The following is a 26,606-nucleotide window of genomic DNA, read 5'->3' on the forward strand; positions in this document are numbered from 1 at the left end:
TCTATTACTATTCAGGACTGAAGTTAATTTTTGAAGTATCACTTTTGTGTCTTTATTGCTTTCTCTTCATTCCTCTTTTCCTACTGCCCTTCCTTGTGGAACCTGGGTGACTATTGGAAAGCTGAAAGTAAATCCAAGTAAATACTGCAAATGCTTTCACAGATACTAGTTCTAACATTTAAATTGCTTTGACTGTCTTTCTATGGATTTGCCAACTGTGAATATTCTAGTAAATTAATTCACAGATAAAATATGTATAAATGACTCAGTGTGAATTGCTCGACCAATTTTACTGAACAGTAATATATGGGAAGTAAAGGCTTTCTGGTATAAATAAATGCAAGGAATAGCAATTTCATGGTGAGAGTTATATTTAAGAAGGTCTTTGTCTTTTGTTATTGTTTTATGTGGACCATGCAGCAAAAGCACTTTATGTAACCATAGAATCATAGAATGAATCATAGAATCACAGAATGGCTTAGGTTGGAAAGGACCTTAAAGCCCACGCAGTTCTAAACCCCTACCATGGGCAGGGCTGCCACCCACCAGCTGCTGCCCACCAGCTCAGGCTGCCTAAGGCCCCATCCAACCTGGCCTTGAGTGCTTCCAGGGATGGGACACCCACAGCTTCTCTGAGCAGCCTGTACAGTTCCTATTTTATTTTTGTTTTTTCCTATACAATGGGAAATTTGCTACTGTATTTTGAATTTCTGAATGAGTTTGTGGAAATGAGTAGCAGTGCCAGAACTTGGCACTAAATATATGAGCTTCATCCAAACTTCCTAGAAAAGCTTTGCCGGTGCCATTCAGTCCTCATCTTCTTAGTTTCTTGCTATTCCAGCCATGGCTGCATATGCAAACCTTGCCAATAATTCTCTGTCTTCAGATGCACGCATCTGCTACTGCAGTCCAACAAAGCCCTCACTGCTCCCAGATAAGTTATAGCAGATAACAGTTTGGTCTTGAACAGCTTCTGGGAACAGGTGAAAATTCACTTTCTTGCTTCTTCACTGGTGTTTCCGGTTTTTGGGTGCTCAGGTTCCTCACCAGATCCCTTTCTGCTATGAATGCTCAGTTTTATTTTGAGCTATATAATAGCCTCAGTATAATGCCTCAGGCTGTGCTTCAAAGAGCCAGAAAGTGGAGTTGCTCTTTGAGCTGAGCGCATCTCACTCTTTGAATTAGTTGATCAACAGTAAAAAATAAAGCTGGATCAAAAAAATACCTGATTGTGTCAGGGCTGATCTGATCCCCTGACCCTTTATCCTGTTAATGAAGTGTCTTACAGGATGATTTTTTAATATGTCATTACTCATCTTTTGATGAATATTTATATGTTGAAATTTTGTGGGAGTATTGTTTGTAAACTTAATGGGTGTTACTCATATCATGTCATTATTTTTTCTAATGAGAGCTGAACTTTTTGATCACTTACAGACCATATGGTATTGTTTCTGCTTCTGTAATTCTTCAAAGTGATTGGGAATGGATGTGCTCATACTCCTGTCTAATGCATGAATAGAATGGTATTCTCTTCAAGGTTTTTTTCCTCTTGAGTGTTTGTATGTACGCTTGGGCATGGTATTTTCCTTGTTGTACTTCTTTCAGTGAACTATCAGTCTCAGAACAAACAAGAAGCCAGAACAAATCATCATTGCGTGAGCCCAAACAAAACCATAATTTAAGGACCAGCTTACCAGTAGGTAGAAATATCCCAGCACTTATTTCTCTGCAAGACTTTCAGTTGTTTTATTAAATAGTGCTATACTTTGTTGTTAACAGCGGAAGAAAATCTGTGTGGCTACATAACTGAAAAAGTTACTCTCATTTTACATCTAACATGAACAATTCATCTAACATGAACATTTCATCTCAATTCAAAATAAGGAAAGGGATGTGCAGGCTGGTCTTAATGACACCAGCACATTTTTTTGTCATGTCTGAGCCCAAGGGGAGAGTCACTGAGCCTTATCCTGACTTCAAGCAGATGTGTCAGAGCAATACCAAATGGTCTCTGGAGAGGAGTTCTGCTGTAACGCTGCTGTGTGTATCTTTCAGCAGCAACTGGAAACAGGACCTCCTTGCATTCAGAGCTGGGGAGGAGGGATGGATGGGAAAACAATGGCAACATCCCACAGCGACATGTGCGTGACAGCCAGGCAGGAGGAAAGACAGGAGGAGGCAATTTTCAGTGCTAAAAACTAAGAAGAAAATGTTAATAGAAAAGCTAAACATTCTCTGAGCTTCTGTGGCAATTTTACACCCAGCTGCACATGCAGCAGGGAAACTGCTATAAAAAATAAATAACTCCACTCCTTCCAACCCTTGGTAATCCAAACTTGCTCTAAGGATGAATACACTGAAGGAATGAGGTTGTTAAAGGCAAGAAGCCTGGCTAGGGTGTCAAAATCTGCATCCTAATTGCAAGGATGATCTGACTGGAACAGAGCCAGTAAGATATCTTCCTTCTCACACCCAGTATGAGCTCAGTGTAGCAAGAGGATGCACTCATTACACTAACCATTTCTTATCTGTTTTCAATGAAAACTCTTTCAGACAAGGATATGAAAATTGATTTTGTGTCCGGACTGAGCTTGATAAGAAACAAATGAATAAATCACTCAGGACTTTATCTTATTTCTCTTTGTTCCCAGTCTTCTGCTTTCAACTTTTCTTTTTTTTTAACAGATAAAAAGGTTACATATTTTCTTTTCATATCTTCCATAGTGGTACCCTTTCTTCATCTGGTTGCATTTATTTATCACTAATTTTATTTCCTCATCACATATTTTTTGTAGTTGATGAAGTTGGACTGTCCAGGATGGTTTCTTTAGAGAAAGATGAGAAACTGCATTCTTTTGACAGCAGCCATGTTCTTCTGCTTTGTGTGCCTGATTATCTCAGAGACCAAACTTCTCACCACATGGAAACCACTGATCTGAAACACTAGCTTATAAATAAATTCATTCTTCCTAAAATGCTGTATGCAGAACATGTCCTTTTTTATGTGTCCCAGCAGGATGGCAATGATCCCACAGAGGCAGATTTCCATGAGGAAGAATCTCTAATCATTGCGTGAAGATGAGGAGAGTCTCTTTTGCTCCTCACAAATCTTTCTCTTCTGAAATCAGAGAAAACATGGTACGATGCAAACCTAGCAATAGCCTGCTAGAGTGAAAACTTACTTGCACATCGAGGTATGGAAAGAAGGAAAAACGTGTGGAACATACTTTGTGATATCTTTTGTGGTAACCACAACTTTGTGGAGTTCAGAACTGCCTGAGCTTGTCCATTCTGTTCCAAAACATAACAGACCCTCAAGCAGAGTTCCTCACAACTTTCTTCTCCTACCCACTCCATTCTATTATCATGCTGTCTAAAACCACTGGGTTTTGGCATGGATAATATCTGACCAGTTTTCCTACCTTTTTTCTTTTTTCTGTAAGCTGTGCAGATACCTGAGCAGGTGCAGAGTACTGTAAGCTAGCAGGAAAATAAGTACATCCAGATGCTTATTTATGCAGTGGGGTATATAAGACATTGATTTGGCAGATCCGTTTCTTTCTCATCATCTATAATATGTATAATTTTTGTAGACTATTATTCAGAAGCCCCGTCCTCTATCATCTAAGTTGAATTTTTTTAGCTGAGCTCTCAGCATGCTTATTATACAGTACCTGTGACAGGTTTCATAATCACAATGTGGTGTTCAGAGACTTTCTGTTAGTTATTCTATGAGCATTAATGTGGGTGAGTCTGTTAGGAAAATACTTTTGCAGTCTTTGGCATCTTCAGATGTGATTCAGTAAAGACAGAAGCAGATGCTACAGTTTCCTGAATTCAGATACCTTTCTTTTTCTCAGTTAACCTGGGGAAATCACCCAACGATGTCAGGGGTTTTTTTATGAGAACAAGCACACCCTACAAGTGAGGGAAGTTTCTTCTCAGATATCTGGTATTCTTTGAAAAGCTGCATGAGAAAGAAGCACAAGACTGAAATTCGAATGTACTGAAAGTGCTGTGTGTTGTGAGCCCAGGGTGAGAATACTGTGTTGATTCTGTTCATAAATAATATTTATCTGTAGATTTTATTCAAAGAGCTTTATAGTATTTGCTCCTAATGCTTGCTCAAGCCTGGCAAATTTCCCCTGAGCAAAGTAGCTAGAATGACATTTACTTTTCTGCCTGTTAACTGAGGTTAATTAGGTGTCAAGATTACAAAGTAATCTATGGAGAACCTTAGTGATCCTTGCAAGCTACAATTATTGTAGAGATGCTGCAAACCTGCTTTTTTGCTGTTTGAATATATTCTATAGATTTGAGGTGGATTAGGGAAGGTTGTTGTGGCACTCTCCCATATAGATCTTGATTAGTACCTTGGAAAACTGGATGTAGTCCCATTTGCCAAAATTGTTCTCCCTTTTTCTTAGGACAGTTTTTTGTGAATTTGGTAGATGACAGATGGTATCCATGTAGAATTTGGGTTGATATTCAAAGCTCATGAATATGTATGGCACTGCTAAGTATTGGTGACTCATATTAAAATATATATTGCTAGAAAGGACCATATGTGACTGATGGTGTTGCAACACAAAGGCACCATAGACCTGTGGCACAGGTGACAGGGACAGAGGATGTTGTACTAATTTGCTGCCTATTAGCTTGTGCATTTACATAGAAGGATACTGATGCAGTTCAGTAATATGAGCCCTTCTCCAGCCAGGCCCATTTAATATACAGTTTCTCACTTAATTCAAATGTCAAGTAATGCAATTTATTTGGAGAGATTTCTTGTGTATCCAGAAGATGGAGGTGTCCACAAATGATTACCATTATCACTCAGTGCATCTGTTCCCTCCACTGACACGCAGCCCTTGTGCTCACAGTGTTTGTGTCTTAATCTGTGAATTTCATATTAAAGTGTCTTAATTCTCAGCAAAGTCAAGAAAGGAGTAATTCAAACTATAATTAGTTTCTATGAATCAAAGGCTCATTTGTTTGAAAGTGATTTGCAGTGAGTCTGTTCTTAATCTCCTATGCCAGTATCAAAGTAGGACTGATTTCTCAGTAACTTTGCTCTCAGTGTAAGGTGGTACATCTGTGGAATGTGATTCAACCACCTGCCCACTATGTCTACTCAATTTATATATTTGTTATTATTTAACTATTGGTATTCAGTGATTTTTTTTTTTTTCTTGCTGCTCTTTATTTTTTCTCTTTTTATTTCCCTTTGTTTACTGTTGGAGAATAATTTATCATTTGCAGTATCTCTGCAGCATTTAGCTGATATGGTTGTAGAAAAGGAATACAGTGCAATCAAAGAGTAGGTTTTCACTGATATTGCGTGATCAGGACCAAGCTTCTTCTCAAGAAGAGATGCACCTGCTTTATGGCTACTCCTCAAGTACCATAACCCAAACTTGGGACTTTTCTGAGGAGACCTGAGCACACTTGCACGGAATATGCCCCTGCTTTCAATATCATCATGGTACATAGAACTGAGTGTACTCCAGCCCCGATGCCAATAGGCAGCCTGAGCTTGGTGCTACCTTTATGCTACACGACAGACTTGCAAACAGAAGTGTGGATGCAGAAGGTTTGGGTCAAAGAGCTCTGCATTCTTCCTCTCTAAATTGAATATAGTGGCCAGCAGAGATTCCAGAAATTTAGTTTCCTTGGCTTCTCCATGAAAATTTCCATGGAAAATCTGGTATATACCAAATATGGGGGTGATGGTCTGTTGTTCATTGTTTGTACCTGCTGGGAACTAAATGGGGGCCTAGGCAAAAGTAGCTATACATGTTAATTACTTGCAGGTTAGATTCCTTTTCCTGCTATTGACAGCCAGCTGCACTGGTCAGGAGACATAACCCTGCTGGCAGAGAATTATGTTGTATATCACTGTATGGGGGGTTATGTCCTCTCTGCTTTTCCCTGTCCTTTAATGTCAGTGTCAACCTTGTCTCCTCTCTTCCCAGGTGTGCCAATGCTGTTTGTTATCCTCTGGGGAATTGTCAAGTACCTTTATGAAGATGAGGGGTTGGTTTAGTTCTGATTTTCTAGCTATCTCATTTGTACTGTGTGTGCACTGGCAGGCCATTGTTTGCTATCTGTTTGTAGCGTAGTGTAGTTTGCTTTGGCAATGTGCTGAAACCTCATAAAATTGCTTCTGTTTTGTCTGAAGGTCTTGCATGACATTTCAGGATGGACTGTATGTTTCTTTCTGATCCCAATTTTCTGCATGTCTGAATGAATCTATCCTTTTGCAGGTCAAGGAAAGGTATGTTTTGTTTTTCTGTAGTTACTGTATCAACAATAGAAGTCATCATACCCAACCGAGACCTCTCTTGACATTGTGCCTTTGGCAGTAGCCTTTACAGTTATGCCTCAGATGAAGGCAAAAATGTCCTACAGAATTCTGCCTGCAATTTGTAGTGGTTAGCTTATGCCTTGCAGCAGAGACGTGATTGCCTGTTCTTGTTTAAGCTTCCATTATTTAGGTCTTCATAAAACGAAAATGCATTCTCTGTCTGATTGTGTTAGTCTTCCTGAAGTCAAGTGTGCCACTAATAAAACTGTAGAAAAACACAAAATATGATTTGTCTGCTTTTCCCATAGTGACTGTTCTGGGAAAAAAAAAAAATAAAAAAAAAAATGCCCTTTTAATGCTCTATGTACCAGATAGAATTGTTGTTTAGCAGTTTTGTTTGTTTGTTGTTGATGTGTTTGTGTGAAAATTCCATGTAGTAAGAACCACTCCCAGACTGTTTTCTGGTATTCATGAGTATTAGGATAAGGGTTTTTTAGTGTCTTTCATAATACTGAAACAGCTCTGTCACGTTGCCTCTTCTGGCTAGGATTATTCTGACTTTCCAAGGTTGACTTGGTAATGTACCGTAACAAGATCATGGCTGTACTGATGTATTGCTAGTTTTGGTGAAATGATCAAAATAGGTGTAGAGAGCATGTAGCATCTAAACAGGCAAAACTGCATGGCCTTATCTTGCCACCGATGTAGAAAATGTATTCAAAGTACTCACACTGAGCCTCCTACATAATGCAATGTTCAGGTCTGATTTATACTTCCTATTATGGAAAACTGTCATTCGCTGCCTTCAGCGGACCTTAAAGGGGACAATTTTGCACCTTATTGAATTTTCTAAATCTTGTATAAATATTTGTAAAATACAACAGTAAATAACCACATGCAGCAGCCCCTCTGAAAGGCATGATTTCTGTGCCTTGGGCAGACGTTTGTTGGAGCAGACAGGGATATCTTTCATGCTGTTTGCTGTAGCACTGTCACCACGGATGTGCAGCAGGCTACAAATTTCATTTGTGACTCAACTACTTCCCTGGTTATGAGGAATAATTGGAAGTAGATATGGCCAGGGTTGGAAGTTCCAGGCAATCCTTCTGTTTGAATAAAGGATTGGAACCTGCAAGATCTACTTGCATTCCGGCTCCTTCTTTCCTTACAGGCACACGTGTGAACTCCTTTATGAATCAGTCGCTGTTTTAAAAGTGAGCTATTTAAAAAACTTTGTATAGATTACAAATAGAAGTAAAGACAAGGTGAGCTTCTTAATCATTACATTGTACCTAAGCAGCTGATAAGAGCAGAGTGGTTGGAACCAGGTGGCCTATTAGGTCCCTTCCAACCCAAGCCATTCTGTGATGATTCTGTGTTTTTTGTTTCTACCTTCATTTAGCTATGGGAGTAAAACAGACATCCTCTGGTATTCTTCAATTAATTCAAATAATTTCAATTTTTCATTAATCTGTGTGTCTTTTAAGGTAAAAAAAAATCAGTGTTTTCATTCATAGAAAGAGACTTCTAGATTGTTAAGCAAAGGCACAAACTTCCCAGTAGCATCTGTTTCACTGGATAATTCCCCATTTACAGTTCTGATGCTATTATCTGCCAAGCATCTTTTGAGTGGTCCTGAACAAATGGCAGGGGTAGATCCCAATCAGAATAGCTGCTAGTGCATTTGTCAGTGTGGAAGTCCCAGAAAGCACAAATGGAGAAAAAATAACGTACAGATCTATCAGTTTCATTTTCTGGACACTTTAATAGCTGTGACACTTTAATTGGACTCTAATGGTGTTTTTATTGCACATATTTGTATAAATTTAAAAGTAGCTGAAACTGCTCTGTGCTACAGGAAGCAAATTAATACACACAGAAATGTAGCAGAGCTAATGTTAAACCATTTCTCAGTCTCTGTCATTATCAGGAAATTTTGAAATTGCCTCTGCTTCCATTGTAGCTAGTCAGAAAATTAGAACTCCACTCCCAGCCATGCCTGTTATCCTACCTGCCTTCAGGGGTTCAAATAAAATTAGTTTTAAAAACACACAGAGCCAGATTCCAGTCACCCATAGCAATTAAGTTCTGTTACTCAGATTGCAGCTCAGGTACACTGTCAGCACACAGTACATAAACCTTCATTCTCTAGTATCAAAAAATACAATTTAATGCAATTGGATAGTGGATCTGGTTGTAAGCGTTAAACTCAAGTTGAAAGAAAAATGAAACTCCTAGCCCTTTTGAGCCTCCATTACCACCATGGGAATATGGAACTGACACAATGAAACTGCTTCACTTTCCTCTGTGGGATTTGTGCGTGTAGGCACTGTGGCATGGATTCCTACTATACACTACACAGTTTTCTATTTTCTCTCAAGTTGACTGTCCCATGACAAGGTTAGATGGCTTACTCTCTGCCAGTAGCACCTTAGTTTTGTAGGCCGGTTAAGAAAACTTAGGGAAAACTGAGCATGTGTAAGTTTTGGCAGATGAAATCTAGAGAAGGAATTCGTTCTGTGAAACAACCTGTATTTTTCATAGTGCTATTTCATAGTTTGTTCACAGCCCCTGTGGCTCAGAAACCAGCTGGCTTTACTGATGAGTGTTGCTGTTGAATAGTACTGAACAGTGTGACAAGAGGCTAATGAAGTTGTTTCATGTAAATAGTAAGTAAGCTGTTGCTGCTGCAGCCAGTGAAGTGGATGTGAGCACTTCTGGGCCACCTGAGCCATTGTGCACACACATGACCTACTGGGGCTGGCTGGGGACAGCGGACAAAAGAACTAAATGTACAAAGCCCCATTGTGATGATCACTTCAAACTGGTGATCCCAAGCCATGGCTTTCAGGTATTACGTTTCTTGTGATCATTCTTCTCCATTGCTTGAGAGCACAAGAACTTTAAAAAGAAAATGAGGCTTATAGGAAGAATAAAATATTCACCTGCAGCATGTTACTTTGTGGGCAGAGGGCTCAGTTGGCCTGTCATTGATTTTGCATGCAGATAACTTTGATAATTTTCTTTGGGCCTGAAACCCGTACAGTGATGGAACTGGAGTTATCTGCCTTATTTGCTGTAAGGTGGAATGATACAAAGATGGTAACAGATATTCAGAAGTTCACTTATAAGACTCACCAATATGGATGCCTTCACTGGGAAATGCTGAGGCAATCTCCACCAGGGGGCAGTCTCCAAGAGATGCTGCCTTAGTGGTGATCAGCCCTTAAATGAGGTCTAGAGGAGGTGGAGTCAAGCTCCACCCCTTCTGGGAGCACAGCTAAATTACTCTCACCTGTGCTCCCACAGCAGACCCCATACTTGCTTCAGCTGATTAATCAGAGGTTCAGGCTGTGATTACCAATTTCCCATACATTTGCTTTATCCTGAACAAAATTAGTAGGTTGTTTTTGAAAATAATGGCAAAATAAAATGGATGAGTGATCCAAATATTGAGAGGATAAAAGTGATGGTAGGTAATGTGCTAAAGAACCAATAAACAGTGAAATAATATTACTTGACTTTGGAGTCTGAATAATAATAAAAAATATCATGAGAAGTGTAGGACAGGAACCACACATGAAGCATCTGACTCAAATTGATACCTCTCCCCTTGCAGCCAAGTGACCTTGGTTTTAATGGAGCAAGTCTCCAAAATTTATTGATGATAATTCACAACAAGTGGTGGAGGAGAGCTAGTCATTAGTGGACAGGAAAGACAGACAAGTAGTATCCAGCTAGATTATGACAGCTGCAATTGTGCAAAGCATTCAGTGTTTCTAAGAACCCAGCAAATGCATCTGTTTCCATGTCAGCATGATGTACTTTCCCGGTATGTAGCCCTCAATATTGTTTTCCATCTTCACTGCTGTAAGAGAATGAGAAACGGAAGATTTTAGTAATGCACTGAAACTTTTTTCTTGTCTTTTTGCCATCTGCCTAGTTGCTGGAGCAGGAACTATAACATGAATTACTGGTTGATCATTAGGCTACCCATTCTAATCGCCATTGGGGTGAGTATGGAGTGCACTCAGTACTACATCATGTACTACACAGAGTGGATGTGCATATGGCTATTGTGCATGTCCAAAGGATAATAACCTTTGAGGGCACTGACATTTTCATTCAGAAATGAGATTTTATGAAATCAAATTGGTTTCTGTTACTTGAATTCCTGACGAGTGTAACGTTTATTTCATGCTGTCTTCTTGTTTATTGGCAGTGCATGATAACTAGACTGCATGCCACATCAGTACAGCTAACTCCTCTGTATGGGGAAAGCTGCAGCAGGTAGCACAGGAAGTCAGAATTCCAAATACTGGGCTCCAGAAGAGCATCAAATTATGTGGCACTGTGGAGAACTGCTGTATTCTGAAGTCCCAATGGTGGTAGTCTCAGACCTCAAATAGTGCAAATAGTGGGAGTCAGCCCCCAACTTCTCACTCTGCAGAGACATAAGTAAGCTCCTCTTCTTAACTTAGTGAACTGCCTTCATTTTCAAAGGTGACTTGTGCTTCACAGAGGATGCATTGTAGAGCTTAGCAAGAAGTTGAATGCTGTGGTAAATTTTTCAGCTACAGAATAGCGGGATGCCCAGGGACCTAGAAATGCATACACAACCGAACTTAATGCTTATGCATACATATTTCTTGCTAACTGTATAAATTCTTCTTTCATCTCTCCAGGTAAATTTCTTGATCTTTATCAGAGTTATATGCATCATCATCTCCAAGCTACAAGCTAATTTGATGTGCAAAACTGACATAAAATGCAGGTATGTTGTTTGATGGTCTGACACTTGTTACCTCTCAAAATAGAAGTAGACAAAGAGATACATGGAAAGAAGTGAATTGACAAAGATGGTTAAAGATCACTGACCCTGAGTAAGTGCATAGATTGTGTTGCATATTGCTGTGAATGCTTGGGCGGGCAGTCACCAGTGAAACCTCCTGATGAAGCCAGGACTAGTGTTGCACCTGTATTAGAGACAAGCAGAAGACTTGATCTCTGAGCTCATCAGTTTACACTCTTCCACAGCACTGGAAGTAGGCAAGTACTTAAGTAATTCGGAAGAAAATGAGTGAGAGAAATAAGATCTTCAACTTCAATGAAGATGGTGAAGGATTATTTTGAGAACTGCTGCTTGTTCTTATTGCCAGTTGTTATTAGGATGAACTTTCAATCTTGAATTTACTAGGCATATATATGATGTTTCAAGAGGGATATCCACTGAAATGGTCAATTTTTATTTTGCAGTCATTGCCCTGTCTGTGTCTGTGTTACTCCTGTTATTTTATCACCTTGATAAGATTCATAGTTGCATTATTTATGTCTACATCTTGAAGTACATTTCTGTATTGCAGTCTGAAAAATAGTATAGGAAGAACAAGTCTGCTATAGGATAAATTAATGAGTGTGGATCTACATGCTCTGCTAGCTGTTCAGCTATGGTTATTTGACTTTGCTAGACTTCTATAGTAGACACAGCATGTATTTTTGTCATCTTATCAGAGTACAGAGTTGTCTTCATGTTACCTACCTTCAGTGCTTTGTGAAATTCTGGAAATCTTTATGCACGATGGAAGTTCAAAGCAGAGAAATGTGCCGCACACTTTGCTTTCATTCATACCATCCATACATGACCTTTTCTTGCCAGGGTAAAATTTTCAGGGTGTAGTGGGAGGCAGGCAGTTTCGCTGGCTTGGAGGCATTTTAAAGACTGACTGTAAAATTATGCTGCCAAGGAGAAAGCCCTTGCCCTCGTGACTTCTGTAATTAGAAGGAAGGTTTGATACAACTGAACCTGAAACTCATGTTCATTTGGTTATTCATGTTGTATGTTCAAAAATCTGCTAATAAACAGAAAGGCTTTATCAAGAAAGAATTTAACCAACATCAGAGCCTTCTTTGCTCATGAATACTAAGGTCTTGGTAGTCCTTGTGGTTGGCAGGTACAGCCAAGTTGGGGCAGTCTTCTTTACCCCAAAGAGTTCAGTTCATTGGTAGGTCTCTGATGATAACAAGACCAGATAGCTGTATGAGAATATTTTTACCCCTTCTTTTCAGCTCAGATACTGGAAAAGACTTGGGTGGATGGAAGACAGAACTGCTACTGTGAAATTATAAATTTCTCTTAAACAAGACCAGTGTAAGTGCCCTAGAAAGTCACTAAGTTAGATACAAAGAAGAAGCCTTTTGCTTTCAGGCAAATTCTCCCATCTGCTCTATTGTGTTCTCCATTCAGCTGATGAACAGATAGTGCTCACTGTTCAGCACATTAACAAATCCCTTTTTGCTTTGTAAGGAGTGGAGTTGTGAGGAAGCTTCCTTTTGCTGAGGTAAGGGATTTTCTTCAGGGGGATCTTAACTACCCAGAAAGCAGTTTTATAGGACTTTTCATAACTTTCTGCTTAAGATAGAGCTCTCCAAGTGTCCCATCTGGACTAATTAGCATTCATTAAACAAAATAGGGGATTGCTGTGCATGAATTCAAACTCCCTTTCTTTACCCAGGCAGTGCCTCAAGAGTTGATTCAGTCAACCTCCTGCTTCTACCTCTGTCTCAGGGAGATGGTGGTGAAACAAGTGAAGCTTCATGAGACTTGCTGGTTAGCTGCTCTTTTAAGCAAGTTCCCTCCCCTCTTCCAGTGCAGTGGCATGCCTCCATCCACTGAAAATCTGCATTTCTGCTTGATTATAAACTGTTTAATTTGAATGGTTCCTTAGATACACTGTCTCTTGGTCTTTGCACCAAGGACATTGGCAGACTAGTGGATGGGCTGACAGGAGCCCAGTGCTTAGTGTGGAACTCCATCCAGCAGTATGGGATGGGCACTGACTGGGTACAAAGTAACTTTATGGAAGACCCAAGAATGCTGGAGGACAACTGGCAGAACATAATTCAGCAGTGTGCCCTTGTGGTATTGTAGGCTGTCTGTCTGAGCATAGCTAGAAGATCAAGGGAAGTGACAGACCCATTCCATTCAGCTCTTATAAAACAACTTCTGATGTCCAGGTTGGGACTCTGGTCAAGAAAGTCATTGTGTCCTGAGCACCTGTAATCCATGGATCTTGCCTCAGTTGTTTCATCAGTGTAACTCAGGGGATGGAGTAAGTGATGTAGAAGGAGTTGCTGAGAACTAGGTTTATTCAGCCTGGAGAACAGAAGGCTATGCAAGGATTTTATTGCAGTCTTCAGCTACCTAATGGTAATGATTATAGAGAAAATGGAATTGGACTTCTTACAGAGGTTCATGGTGAAAGTATAATGGGCACAAGTTATTTCATGAGGACTTCCATGTCAGAGGTGGAAAAAAGATGTAAAAAAAAGAGTTGTCTGATGTGGGAAAAGGGTCCTACAGGGGCTGTACAGTATCTGACATGGAGATATTTAAAACTTGATGGGACACAGCCTTGAGCAAACCCACTGTGAACTGGAATTGAGCAAGGGACTTCTGGAGATTCCTTGCATCTTGAATGTGATTCAGAATATCAGCTGAAAGCCCTGGAATGCACAAGATATTCTAAGTACTGTCAGCCCTGCCAGTTAAATGATTCTATGCCCACCAAAGTGTCCCATGACAGACTGTCAGGAAACACTGGGAGCGTTGACTGGTTCTGTGGCCAAGGATAGTACTGTAAGCTCCTCTGTGAGGTTCAGGCACCTTCCATTATCCTGTTGAGTGGCTGAGCATGTATATCTATCAAAAGAGAGATAAGGACTATTCTTATGAGCAGTTCCCCGTAGTTGTAACCCTGACCACTGCTTTCCCTCCCACAGGCAAAAAATATTTTATTTCATATAGGTGCTTTTTTGGGTTTATTTTTTGCTAGCTGTGTCTTTGAACTTGCCATTTAAATCACAGAGTCATCAGTCTCTTTAAGACAGTTTAACTGCTTTTATGAAGTGTTATACAGTTACAGTCAGTTATGGTGTTTTGAAGATTTAAAACCCCATGGAGGTGGGAAGGAACAAGTACTCCATTTATCAAGATGTTTTTAAAAGATTCTAGTCACTGGTAGACTGTTTCAACAAGTAACAAGGCAAGTTTTGATTGCATTTCCCATTTACAAATGGGGAGAAGCGTACATCTTGGGGTACACTAAAGCATGTGGTCTTCTAAATTTGGAAGGCCTTCTAGGCAAAATACAGCCAAGAGCTGAATAGGATAGCATTGCTGACAGCAGGGGTGATGTGTAATGGAGTAGCACTTAAAGCCTGTTGAAACCTACTGTGGTTACTTTTGAGGTTGCTTTTCCTTTATTTATTTATTTATTTATTTATTTATTTTCCCTTTTCTTGTTCACAGTGTGTCAGAAGCAGAACAGTTTGCTATTCAGTGGCATTGTTTCTTTCTTTCTTTGTGATCTTAGGCTGGCCAAGTCTACCTTGACATTGATCCCACTGCTGGGAACCCATGAGGTCATCTTTGCCTTTATTACCGATGAACACGCCAGAGGGATGCTGCGCTTTGTGAAGCTTTTTACTGAGCTCTCCTTTGCTTCTTTCCAGGTAGCATTCATACCATGCAGATGTGGATATTTTGTAACTGCTGTTTGGTGCCCTGCTCACACTCTCTTTTCTGTTCATCGTATTTCTCAGTTTAGCACTGGATATCGCAGGTTTATGACAGTGATATGACAAGTCACTTTTAATAGTTAGTTTAGATGTTGATGTCACTCTATTTTCAATAAGCCTTACATTTCCCACAGTAAACTGGTATTACCATCCATGTATTAATCTCTGCTTCCTGTGGGATTCCTCAAGGCAATAATGAAATCGTCTGTGATTTCCTGTAATTGTATAACAGTGTTGCTGAAAGCAAATTTTGTGCCTTCTCTTGCATTTTTGATACTCTTGAAAATCTGTGCTGTGAGAAGTAGTTGTCTGCAGCTGAAACTGCATGTGAAGCAAATGTAGATTTACTGTGATTTTTATTTATCTGTTGCCTTAGGTGAAGCCATTTTTAAAATAATCTCCTTGTCTAAGGGAATCATTATTCTTCTAGTTTACCTGCTCACCCACTCATTCCTTGTTTATCAAGCACAGAGCTGTATTTAAGCTCACTGTGAACTGTTTATATTAAGTGTTTATGGCCAGAAGCCAGGTAAGGAAAAAGTAGAGGGAAAGACGTGTTAGGAAAATATGACAGAGGTTGAAGAACACGGTAGCTTATTTTTCCTAAGGTCCTGTGCTTTGAGACACAGTTTGATCATACTTCTCTGCCATCAGGGCTGTCAGAAACCACCCTTTGTCTCCATCTTTCATTCCTGTTTTTCTCTCACCATGGAACATGCCGACGTGGAGCTCAGTCCTCTGCAGCTTTGCTTGGCAAAGCAGAACTGCTCACTCCTGTTTTTTGTTGATTTCAGGGGCTGATGGTTGCAATTCTCTACTGTTTCATCAATAATGAGGTAAGAGAGACACCAGGAGTTGTTCCAACTTGCATTATCAGCAGACACTGTAGAAAAAGGAAATTGAAAATGGTTTTGCATTGCTGGATGGTCTTGAACTGCTGAAAGTCCTATTGAGGACTTTTTTTCTTGTTTTTAAATCTACTCTTTCTATAGACCGTCCTCTTTACCTACATAGGAGACTTTTCAGACAATTCTTGTTGGAAGGAATCCAGGCAGTGCACTTCAATAGTATTATTTGTAGGCATGAAATCTTGCAGGTTTTATGGCTTACACTTGACTTGTTTTCACAGATTGAACTTTCTTTTCACTGAGAATGGAAGTTGCTCCTCTTAATCTATCCCAAAGTGTTTCTAATATGCTTGCTTTGATTAGCATTGAAGTAGAGCCCTTTTTATTCTACAGCTCTGAGCAACTCACTGGTGAGATTGTAGAGTATTTGTGGCTAATGTCTGTATGGTTTAGTTTAGTCTGGTTTCCCCGCATCCCTGCTACTGAAAATACTATCACTGAACTTCAAGGAGTAGTGAGTTCTCCCAAAAGCTCTGAACTTTGGGCTAATTTGAATACAAGTACCATCATCTAAGGCTTCTGCTGAACTCCAGACCTGTTAGGGAAGAGAATTGGCCTGTTTCTGTACTGCAGAAACCTTTCATGTTACCTTCTAAGTGATCGTTATTATTTATTCACTCAGCAGCCAGGTTTGCAAGGGAAGCAAAAACACTACTAATTTGACAGCACACTATTACGTCTAATGCAAGTCAATGTGTTTTTCATTAGTACTAAGTCTAGTTCTAAATATGACACAGTAATCCAAGATCATCTGTTGAGAGATAGGTCTCGTCAAGGAATTGAAACCAATGGAAAAAATGTTCTAATTATGTCATAATGGCTAGGCTGGAGTTAACAGAAAAGCAGCAGGCATGCTGAATTAAGCCCTGCAGGAGACTGTTCACTTCTGTAGCTGTGGGTAAGATTATGCTTAAGTGAATGTGTTAATTGCACCACTTAATGAAAGCTAGAGGTGGGTAGCAGCAGGCTTTGCTCAAGCATTAATTGGAAAATACTTGTTCAAAATCCTTTGTACAGCTTTACAGGTGTAAATCCTGAAATGAAGCACCATCTGCTGCTGTATCATTTATTTTGATTCACTTTGGCCCCTGCTCGCACATCCCTTGTGCAGCTGCAGCCAGGCCCGTATTGAATAATATCCAATAGTTTCCTCTGTGTGATACAAGGTTACATTCATTACAAACCCTGAAAAAAGAGTTGCTTCTTTTGAGAGAACCTTTCTGTGACGTGTCATGTTATTACAGCTCTTTTGCTTTTGTAATGTAACTCCCAGTGTCTAATCCTAATGTATTCAGTTTCACAGAAAACTGACAATCTAGATTGAATTATTTAACTTGTTCCAATGCTTATTAAAAGGAAGGAAAAGAATTGTGTCAAGCTCGTGTATCAACATACTTACTTAAAATAAATCCATGTAAAGAGTTTGAGTACATCGAGTCTCTTCAATTTATTTCTTTAACTCTTAGTTTTTAAACTGTTTTTCTTCTGACAGTGTTCCTGAAGCCTATCCTTGTATGCACTACGGTCTATATTTTTTGTCTGTGACTCAGTGACTTCTATTCTTTTTCCTTAATCATACTTCTCACTGTTTTTTGCAAGCGTTGGTGCCAGATCAAGGACAGAAATAAAGATAGAAGTTATATTATTTCCTTTCTTTAGAATCTACTTATAGAAGAACATTAAAACATGTTTGTATTTCAGTCACATTTCACCTGAAATAATTCCTCTAGTATTGCTATGAAGCAATTGCGGGGTCTCATCAGATAAGCTGTTATCACCAGTTTTCTTTGAAAACACGATCCATTTTTCTGCAGTGTTGCCTTCTGTAAGAAATATTCTAACCAGAGAGATGCTGCCTTTTTCCATCAGAATTAGTTTAAGCTAATTCAGGCTGCTTTCTGTATAGTTTTCCTTCTCTTTTTTTGCCTCCCTCCTATCTCTGTGGAAATAACACTTTGGTCTCTTGCACCTCAAGAGAATCTGTCCTAACTCCAGGATTCCTTGCCTTTTTTCTTGTCATCATTGTTGTTGTTTTTCATTACTGCTCAATCTTTATTTTCTCTTTTCACTTCTGTATTCTCTGTACAGACTTCATCTATGAAAATTTTCTTCTTCCCCTTTTTCAGGGGAACATTTTTCTTGGCTCCCTTCTCCCTATACAGCCTATTTGTGAGGAAGCTTCTAAGCTAATTGTTTTGCTGAAAGATCTGTACATCAACTTCTGTGCTCAAGATCTGCAAAATAAATCTTGTACTATACCTTCAGCGATGTCTTCATAGCAAAAAAAAGAAATGAATTCAGCACTGAAAGCAGAGTTGCTCTTTACCCTTTTCCTTAACCTTTGGAGTGAAAACTAATATTCTGTCATCCAGATCTATTCCTAAAACATCATATCTGCTATGGTCTTTTGTTCAGTTCTTCCCAGTCACTTCGTCTCAATCTTGCAGGCTATTTGTGTCATAGCTCTAGGATGCTGCCTGTCGTGTCCAGCCAGACTGAAGATGTTTCATCCCTCTGCCTGATTCTAAATACCTGCATCTATTTCTTATTGACTTATCCTGTCAGTAAGTACATGCATGTTCTCTTTCAGGATCTTTCTGTCAGTATCTAAACTGCTTATTCCCAGTGCTACCTATCAAAACAGTGTTTCTCCATTCCCACAAAAGTTACCAACTACAATAATGATAATATGATCCATTCTTACTCTGCAGACAGTGTGGTGCTTATATTTCACTATTTCATTTTCTGTCTTTATCAAGTTATTCTTCCTTATTCTTATATGGCAAAGTTTCTCTGACATGCTGTCTTCTCTCTTGTGTCTTTGCATGGCTTTTGACACAGCAGCCACCCAAAATCATAGTAAAATACAGTATTTCCTTGTTCCCCATTTGATTGTGATACCAAAGGGACAGATTCAGTAGTCAGTAATGCAGAAATGCAGTTGGGCTCTCATATGCTTGTGCCAGGATGGTACTCAGTATAAGGGCTGTAGCTCTGAGTTGACAAGTGGTGCTAGAGGTAACTAGTTGTAAGGTGGAATGATACAAAGACAGTAACAAAGATGGTAACAGATATTCAAAAGGCTATTTATAAGAAAAAACTCACCAACATGGATGCCTTCACTGGGAAATGCTGAGGCAATCTCCACCAGGGAGCAATCTCCAAGAGATGCTGCCTTAGTGGTGGTCAGCCCTTAAATGAGGTCTAGAGGAGGTGGAGTCAAGCTCCACCCCTTCCAGGAGCACAGCTGAATTACTCTCACCTGTGCTCCCACAGCTGACCTGACACTTGCCTCAGCTGATTAATCAGAGGTTCAGGCTGTGATTACCAATTTCCTGTACACTAGTAAAGAAAGATAATTGGCTGTGAATACTTGCTCCTTTTTTAGGGTTTCTTCTTAGGTTTAGTATTTGAAAATAAACAAGTAGAGAAGAAAGACAAAAAGTAGCTGGTTCTTCTTCAGAGAATGAAGGTTTCAGCAGCTTGGACAAGATAACAGGCCTGTGCTGGAACTACTGTTAATCTATTTATTCTCTTGAACCAGACCTTAAGAGGAAATAAAAAGGAACTCTCCAGAGAAGGCTCACTTGAGTAACCTACCACAGCGCACATAACTACCAGGCAGAAGTACACACCCCAATGAGTTCATCGCTGTAGTTGCTCTCCTGTCCTTTTCTAAATAGAGTAAAAAAGGTTCAATTTTATGTCCTCTTCCTTATGTGTTAAAAGCTAATGGAAGTTCTTACTCCAGTCAAGTGGCAAGAACTTTGCCCATGGAACAGATGGAATAGACTTAAAAGTTATGTTCTTGCTGGAGAAGGGTAAAAACCACAAATGGCAACACGGTTTCAAAACCTCTGATGAACTCCCAAATGGATACAGCAGTTACAGAGTTTAACACAGGACCTGTGGCTGGATATAAACATGTACTACTACTTTTTCAAAAATTACAGTATCTGCAGAGAGATACGTTAATTGTTATCTAAAATGGGGAAAGAGTATCTTCTTTAATATGCTAGTTTGGTGATGTATCAATTCTGAATAAATATCTTTTACATGGAATCAGAAAAGTAAATATTCCACAAGCAAAAATAAGCCAAGGAATAATACTGATTAAATGAAATCAGAAGCAGAACTTGAAGAATGCCTGTGCTGACAGTACTGAGCAGAAAGTCAATCTTTTCAGTCATTTAATGGTTGATAAGGAAAATCAACTTAATAGCAGTGGGGCATGGAGTACATTTTGTATTGCAGATGAATACTATTTAGAAAAAAATACTGAAAAATTCCTGGTGTGCTGTAGCATAAAAGAGCTTTCTTTATACGAGTGAAAGTGAATACCATCATTATTTTAAATATGAAATACCCTATGATGGATTAATAAGTAGGTAATTTGAAGCAATAATAACGGAGGTTTAGAGCATTGCCATCTTTCTTCAGTAGCGTGGTATGTTTATTAACCAGAATCGTTTAAAGATCTGATTACTTCTATATTCATTTCTTTTGTTTTCTTGTTTTGCTTCTGTTAGGTTCAGATGGAATTTCGGAAAAGCTGGGAGCGCTGGAGATTGGAACATTTGTATGTCCAGAGAGACAGCAGCATGAAACCTCTGAAGTGTCCAGCCAACAGCATCAGTAGTGGAGGCACAGTAGGCAGTAGTGTTTACGCTGCCACTTGCCAGGCTACATTCAGCTAAGACTTCTGCAGGTGAACCAGATCGAGAACAATGAACTGTATAATATACCTGAAAACCCTTAAATACCCAAGCAAGTGGCTTAAGTGTGTCATCTCCAGCAAGAAACTTGAGTATATGCTGCTCATTGCCTGCAGGCTGTTGGACAAAGGTTTCTAGGGAGAGCAATCTGCTAATGTAATCAGTGCATCAGAGCAAAAATTGATCGTGTCTAAAGTAAGTTAAAAGTTTCTTCCCATTTGCACACAGGGCCTCCAGGTGTCCAAAACTTAGCATAGCATTGATCCAGTCTGAAAGCACAGGGTCAATGGCTTATTATTGTTGTGTGGGTGAGCTGAGTGATCGACTGATTAAATTACAAGGAAAAGGAATATGATTATTGACAAAAAACACATGTTGACTTTTATGAGGATAGGGTAAGGTGCTATCACATTTTAGAAGAAACTTGGTGGGAGGCAGCATGGGCTTTAGGGAAGAATCAGTTTTGGAGAAAGTTTCCCAAATCTAAAGTTCAGAATATATATTTACCTGTTTACCAGAAAGGTGAAGAACAGCATCTTGAAGGACTGTAACCGCAGCAGCTAACATGGTGTATATTCCTGACTGTTCTTTTTACGCTTTGCTTGAGAGAAACAAACCAAAACTACTATCTATTAGGGAACCTATTCTGATATTAATAAGTGTGTGGCATCTCTATTGACAGCGATAGAAATAACCACTGAATGCCCTTATGCTTCTATATGGTACTCTGCCTCTCCAATTGATGGATAGGTATTAACACAGACAGGATAATGACTTTTGCTTCAAAACATTTTCCTTCAAAGCTGTACTCCACTTTCTGTGTGTGCAAGACAAAGAAATCAACGTGCAGTTACAATTGGTCTTACCGCACTTCACTGACTTGGAAGAAATTCAGTATTTTGCAGTGCAGGCTCAATTTTGTCTCTTCTCTAACCTTGTACGTTTTCTCCAGGCACCTGAGATACCCACAAGGTGTTCTACTCAGGGTACTGGAAGGCTGAACTGCCAGCACGGCAGACAGCTCCCAGCTGCTGCCCATTGCCTGGGCTGTCCACCTGCTCCAGGGCCTGCCCTCAGCTGGGTTCAAAAAATACACCGCACCCCTGCATCCTCAACTCAGCAGGCTTTTGTTTGTTTAAAACCGCAAGGGCTCTTGTAGAGAATGCATCTATGCTGCTAAATATGTTACCCTTGCTGATGTTTACAAGAGTTGCTGGAGAAAACAAAATGAGGCACTTTTACAAGCAGACCTTGGTCCATTGCATCACTTAATACCAAGTGTTATATATCTTTACTCTGATATTCACCCTCCCTTTACAGCTGAGACAAGATGCTGAAGACTAGGTCTGAGAACATTTCTGCCCATAGACTTCTTGTAATAAGTGTGGCTTCCATAGCCTAGCAGGTATACTACTCAGCAGAGATATTGTCAGGTCCCTCTTTGCACTTGAATCCACATCCCTTATTGCCAAGAAAGGGGACTGGATCTAATTCAGCATCTTTCCTGCCTGAAGCTAGATTGCTTTGCATGGAATAATTTAATCATTGTATTAGAATTCAAATTGCCAACAGGTTGGATTAATTTTGTAATCAGCAGATTAGAATTAAATTAGAAAAGATGGGTTACCTTCTTCTGCTATAATGCTTATAATTGAGCTCCAGGGAAAAGTCAAGACACATTTGTAGAAATCCACCACAGTTCTCAGGCTGGCTCGTGTATGCCTAGCACACTGGCTTCTACACAGGCCATTCCCAGGCTGTGCCTTTATAACATTGGTTGCAGAGCTGACTTTGGAATGAAGCACCTCAGGCTTATAATACCTAATAATTTAATACCTACTTTCTACATTGCATCACCTTTACTACAGTATCTGACTACTACATAGGTCCATTAGTCACTGTTCGGAAATATAATTAATTAGCTTCTTGTATGCAGAGCATATACATCATTTTTCCACTTAGCACCTACATTTAAGTGCTTTGTATAGGAAAAGTAGCAACATGAGAATCACTGATAGGTGAAGAGCTACCAGCTACAGGTGAAACCTTTATCTATATGATAACACACACTGGAGGGAATAATTTCATTCATTAATATTCAAGATGGGTGCTAATTTTCCAGGGCCCTGCTTGATTGTGTACAAATCCAGGCAAAAAAGTTTCTGCCCCTTGTGCAGCTGTTAGCAAAATCTGTTCTGCTATGGCAATAGGAAGCTGTAGATATGCTGTAACACACTGTTGCGCTGGAAAAAATATACATAATGCAGGACAGACATAGGAATAGGCAGTGGAGTCTTTATGTGTGTGCTAAGAAAGCTGTACTTAATTGCTGTCACAAAGTTTCCTTCTGCAGTTTGATGTGCTTTTAAGCCCTGAGGCTCTTTTTGGCCTTCCCAGTCATAGAAGAACTGAGGGCTTTTGCCCATAGGAATATCTGCAGCATCAGTTGTCAAATTTACCTTTTTAAGTGCCGGCTTGTTAGAAGACAAGCGAAGAAAAATCCAAAAGCCTGATGATCTCAAACAGCTTTGGTGTGTTTTTCTTCCTCTCCAATTACGCTTTCACTGCTTTATCTCCTTTAAGAACTGGTAAAACTAAGCAGAGGGAATTGCCGTCAAAGCAGAACTACAGTAGTACCATACTTTGAGAAATGCTTTAAGGCCTACAAAATGATTTCTACATAACACCTCATATCCACTTCAGTAAAATCTTTTACAAGCCCACATTGTTATTCTTGCCATCTCTATTTCAGAATTTATACTGTGCATTTCTTTGAGTAGCATGAAATAAGTAAAGCAACAGAAAGCACTGGAACAGATGAACCACATGAATTTTTATTTCTTGTGCCTTTCAGCTTCATTCTCATTTAGTGTAGTAATTTGTTTCATAAAGTATTAAATAGGATAGCCTACAAATTCACCCTGGTATTCTGTAACTAGAATTTAAAGCAAATTAAGCCTTTATTTACCTTATTGCTGCTATAAAGTCTTAACATTTCATGGATGTTACCTTAATATTTATTTGCATGTCTTTCCTTGTTTTAAAAACACCCACGGGATCTGTGAAAGGTGTCAAATTATCAGCTCCCCATCAACATGTTTATTTTATTCCTTGTGAATAAAGCTTCAACTCACTCACAAAATGCTCTCACTTTGGTATACTTACCTTTTCCTAAATTATCACCTGTTTGTTACTCCATCATTAGCAGAATGCTTCCTAAGATTGTTGAGACTTTCAATTCACGGCTCCTCCATGGAAGTCCAGTGTTCTGTTTTCATCTTTGTGCCCAATACAAAGTGTGCTCTGAACCTGCAGAGGCTTCATTTATCAGAAACAAAATGAAGCACGTTATCCATATAGAGTTAGGTGAAATCATTAAAAAGAACAGTGAGAACTCAGCTGGGTTGTACATCTCAGCCAGAGGATGGTGAAAGATGTGAAAGTAAGAAAATTCTGCAGCTGGCTTTATGTAACCTCTTGAATTTATACAAGAGAGCAGTACTAGAAGCTGACAGTGCTGCAGAGAGATAGTGAAAGATGCTTAGCAGCATTACAACGTATTACTTGTGCACTAACCTATTATTCTTTCCAGTCCAATTGACACTTTCATTTGTTAATCCAACAGAAGACAGAACCTGTGGTAACTATAAATCACTGCTAAAACAGAAAATGAAACGGGGAAGATCAAGGTTGTCGTTTTTGTTCTCAACAAAACGAGTGCAAACTCAACTAACTGCTCTTCGCTACAGCTTAATATCAGTGGTTTATTTTCATGCAATCATTTATATATTAGCAACACTGATAAATCATTTTAAAATAACCCAAAGCAGCTCATAAAGAGCACCTGGCAGCACATGGGTTGATGGTGAGAAGCATCACCAGTTGTGTGGTGGTAAAAAAGGACCAAGTCCAGCAACAGGCAAATACTCTTTCATCTAAGAGCTTCTTGCCGTTCTGTATTTGCTGCTCATTGACCCTATGTTGTTTTTCCAAAATGATGGTTAAAACCACTCATGTCACCTGTCAGGAGCAGTAACAGATACTTTCGCCTTACACTGCAGATAGTAAACGTAACGTGAAGCAGTCAGGAAACCTGCACCAATAATTGATGATCAGAAGCAGCAGCTGGCTTCAGTTGTACTGATACTGCCTCATGCCTCGTCCTGGATCTAGACAGAGCCGGGCGGGAAAGCGGTGGGGCACTCTATCACAGGTGTAGTCCAACACCGGCCTCCTGCGGTAAGCAGAAAGTCACCGACAAGCTCGTCGCGCTTTGTCACGGCTTTATTTGGGAGCGGCGCAGGGCACGGCCGCCCCCCTTTCCTCCCCAGCCCGGCCCCAGTTCCGCTACCTCCCGGCGGCGGGCCGGTAATGCAGCTCCCGCTCCAGCTGCTCGGCCGTCAGCGTCCCGGCGATGGCGGTGCAGCCGGGGTTGAACACGGAGTAAGCGCTCAGCTCGCCCTGCCGCCGCTCGGCGGGGCCGCGTGTGCCGGCGTACATCCAGTAGAGGAGGGAGAGGACGAAGTAGGGCAGTCCCAGCTCCAGCTCGGCGAACAGCGCCAGCAGCACGGCCCACAGCAGCACCTTCAGCACCAGCGGCCGCGCCCACACCGGCGCCGGAGCCCCGCCAGGACGGGCCTGCGGAGGCTGTAACGAGACGCGCCTTCAGACGTCGGCCCCGCCAACCCCGCAGCGCGGCCCCGACCCGCCCCGCACGGCGCTCACCTGCCCGCCGCCATCCGTGCTGTCAGCGGGCTCCGGAGCCGCGGCCTTTCCCGGCGGCTCCGAGGGGCGCACGGGAACCACGGGAGCGCTGCCGCGGGCGGCCCGAAACTGGGCCAAGCGCCGCTCCACGGCGGACATGGCCGGGCCGCGCCTGCGCGAAGGCGGGGAAAGGGCCGCGCTGCGCGTGTGATGCCTCGTCGGGCGGGCGGGGCGATGTGTGGCCGCACCCACGGGCGGTGGTTGCAGGGAAGGGCGCCGCCCTGCGGGCCGGAGGGGGGTAGTGAAAGCTGAAGTTCAGAGGCTGTGGGCCTCGACACAGAGCGGCACAGACAGACAGACAGACACTTCCACCTGGCCTTTACAGAAGGGGTAGCAGAGCCTGCGCCTACCTTTGGAAAACATCTAGAAGGCTTCTTCCCTTCCCTTTTTCATTTTCCCTCTCTCTTCTCCTTTTTACCCCATGATTAAACCTTAAGGATGAATGTCAACACCAAATAGAAAACAAAAGGGGAAAAAGTAAACCATCAAGCAACCAAAGCACACAAAGGGAAAGTGAGATGACAGCAGCTGTGGTGACTGCAGCGTTGGGTTTATGCTTGAACAGCCTAAAGGACAGCACTGGTCCACACATTAAGGGATGACGCGTCAGGTGCTATATGAATATGAGTGCTCAGTTCAGGCCCTATTCATTTGTTGCTATTGCTCTCGGGCTGAGAAGCATAGGGCCATGCTGGCCTCTCCTGTCTCCCTTCTGGCGATGGAGAAACAAATCACAGCCATGCAGGCATGGCCCCACAGAGGCAGCCCTCAGGCCTTGCTGAGGGCAATGAGGTGACGCATCCAGGCCACTCCATCCCACCCTCTCTTTATCCAAAAAAATTAAACTCAGGACAAGCCACTGTCACACCGTCTTTCAGCTGTGACTACAGCAGAGAAATAGAAATTTATTTACAGGAGCTGGCTCTTAGCCCCTGGTGTAAAATATTTATCGCTCTCTAGCGATAATAGTTAGCAATGAGACATCATTTTGTCCTGCAGTGCTGTTTCCAGTCACTTATTGCTTTCTCAGAAGTGACCTTTAGGGCTGAATATCTCATGCATGTGTCAGCCTAGAAGTAAATATGAGAAGCCTAATAAAAAACAATTTGGGTGTCCTTAAGTTATCTTAATGTGGAAAAAAAAATGTGTTTTTTTGCCAGCTAAATAATTTTTCAAATGCCTATTTTGTGCCTGGTTACAAAATAACTTTCTTTCAACCTTCAGACTTTGCAAAAAGTGCCACAGTGAATGACATTTTTCTCATTACTTGTGGAAATTTGATTTTGAAATCACAGTCCAAAATGTTTTAAGATATCCTGCACAGGATGTTAT

General features: G+C 40.7%; 2 protein-coding genes across 3 annotated transcripts in view; one reads left to right on the plus strand and one right to left on the minus strand.

Moving 5' to 3' along the window:
• GLP1R (glucagon like peptide 1 receptor) overlaps positions 1-20,501 on the plus strand; it is a 75,656-nt gene extending 55,155 nt beyond the window's left edge. For both annotated transcript variants that reach the window (XM_072333149.1, XM_072333150.1), the window contains exons 8-13: positions 5,979-6,039; positions 10,254-10,323; positions 10,996-11,084; positions 14,683-14,821; positions 15,682-15,723; positions 20,325-20,501. In XM_072333149.1, the coding sequence (XP_072189250.1) occupies positions 5,979-6,039; positions 10,254-10,323; positions 10,996-11,084; positions 14,683-14,821; positions 15,682-15,723; positions 20,325-20,492 (569 nt within the window). In that variant the 3' untranslated portion in view covers positions 20,493-20,501. The remainder of the gene's footprint in view (positions 1-5,978; positions 6,040-10,253; positions 10,324-10,995; positions 11,085-14,682; positions 14,822-15,681; positions 15,724-20,324) is intronic.
• A 40-nt stretch (positions 20,502-20,541) lies between these two features.
• SAYSD1 (SAYSVFN motif domain containing 1) lies at positions 20,542-25,408 on the minus strand. The gene is made up of 3 exons (XM_072333152.1): positions 25,236-25,408; positions 24,862-25,157; positions 20,542-24,744 (listed from the first exon to the last, which is right to left on the minus strand). The coding sequence occupies exons 1-3, from the start codon at positions 25,371-25,373 to the stop codon at positions 24,642-24,644; spliced, it is 537 nt and encodes a 178-aa protein (XP_072189253.1). The 5' UTR covers positions 25,374-25,408; the 3' UTR covers positions 20,542-24,641.
• Positions 25,409-26,606: the final 1,198 nt, after the last annotated feature.

Source organism: Excalfactoria chinensis, chromosome 3, assembly GCF_039878825.1.
Source record: "Excalfactoria chinensis isolate bCotChi1 chromosome 3, bCotChi1.hap2, whole genome shotgun sequence".
NCBI classification, from domain to species: domain Eukaryota; kingdom Metazoa; phylum Chordata; class Aves; order Galliformes; family Phasianidae; genus Excalfactoria; species Excalfactoria chinensis.

Coding starts and splice junctions, on each gene's coding strand:
- SAYSD1 (XM_072333152.1), bottom strand. CDS start 25,373: ATGTCCGCCGTGGAGCGGCGCTTGGCCCAGTTTCGGGCCGCCCGCGGC. Junction 25,158..25,235: donor GCACGGATGGCGGCGGGCAG/GTGAGCGCCGTG, acceptor GTCTCGTTACAG/CCTCCGCAGGCCCGTCCTGG. Junction 24,745..24,861: donor TACCGGCCCGCCGCCGGGAG/GTAGCGGAACTG, acceptor TGCTTACCGCAG/GAGGCCGGTGTTGGACTACA.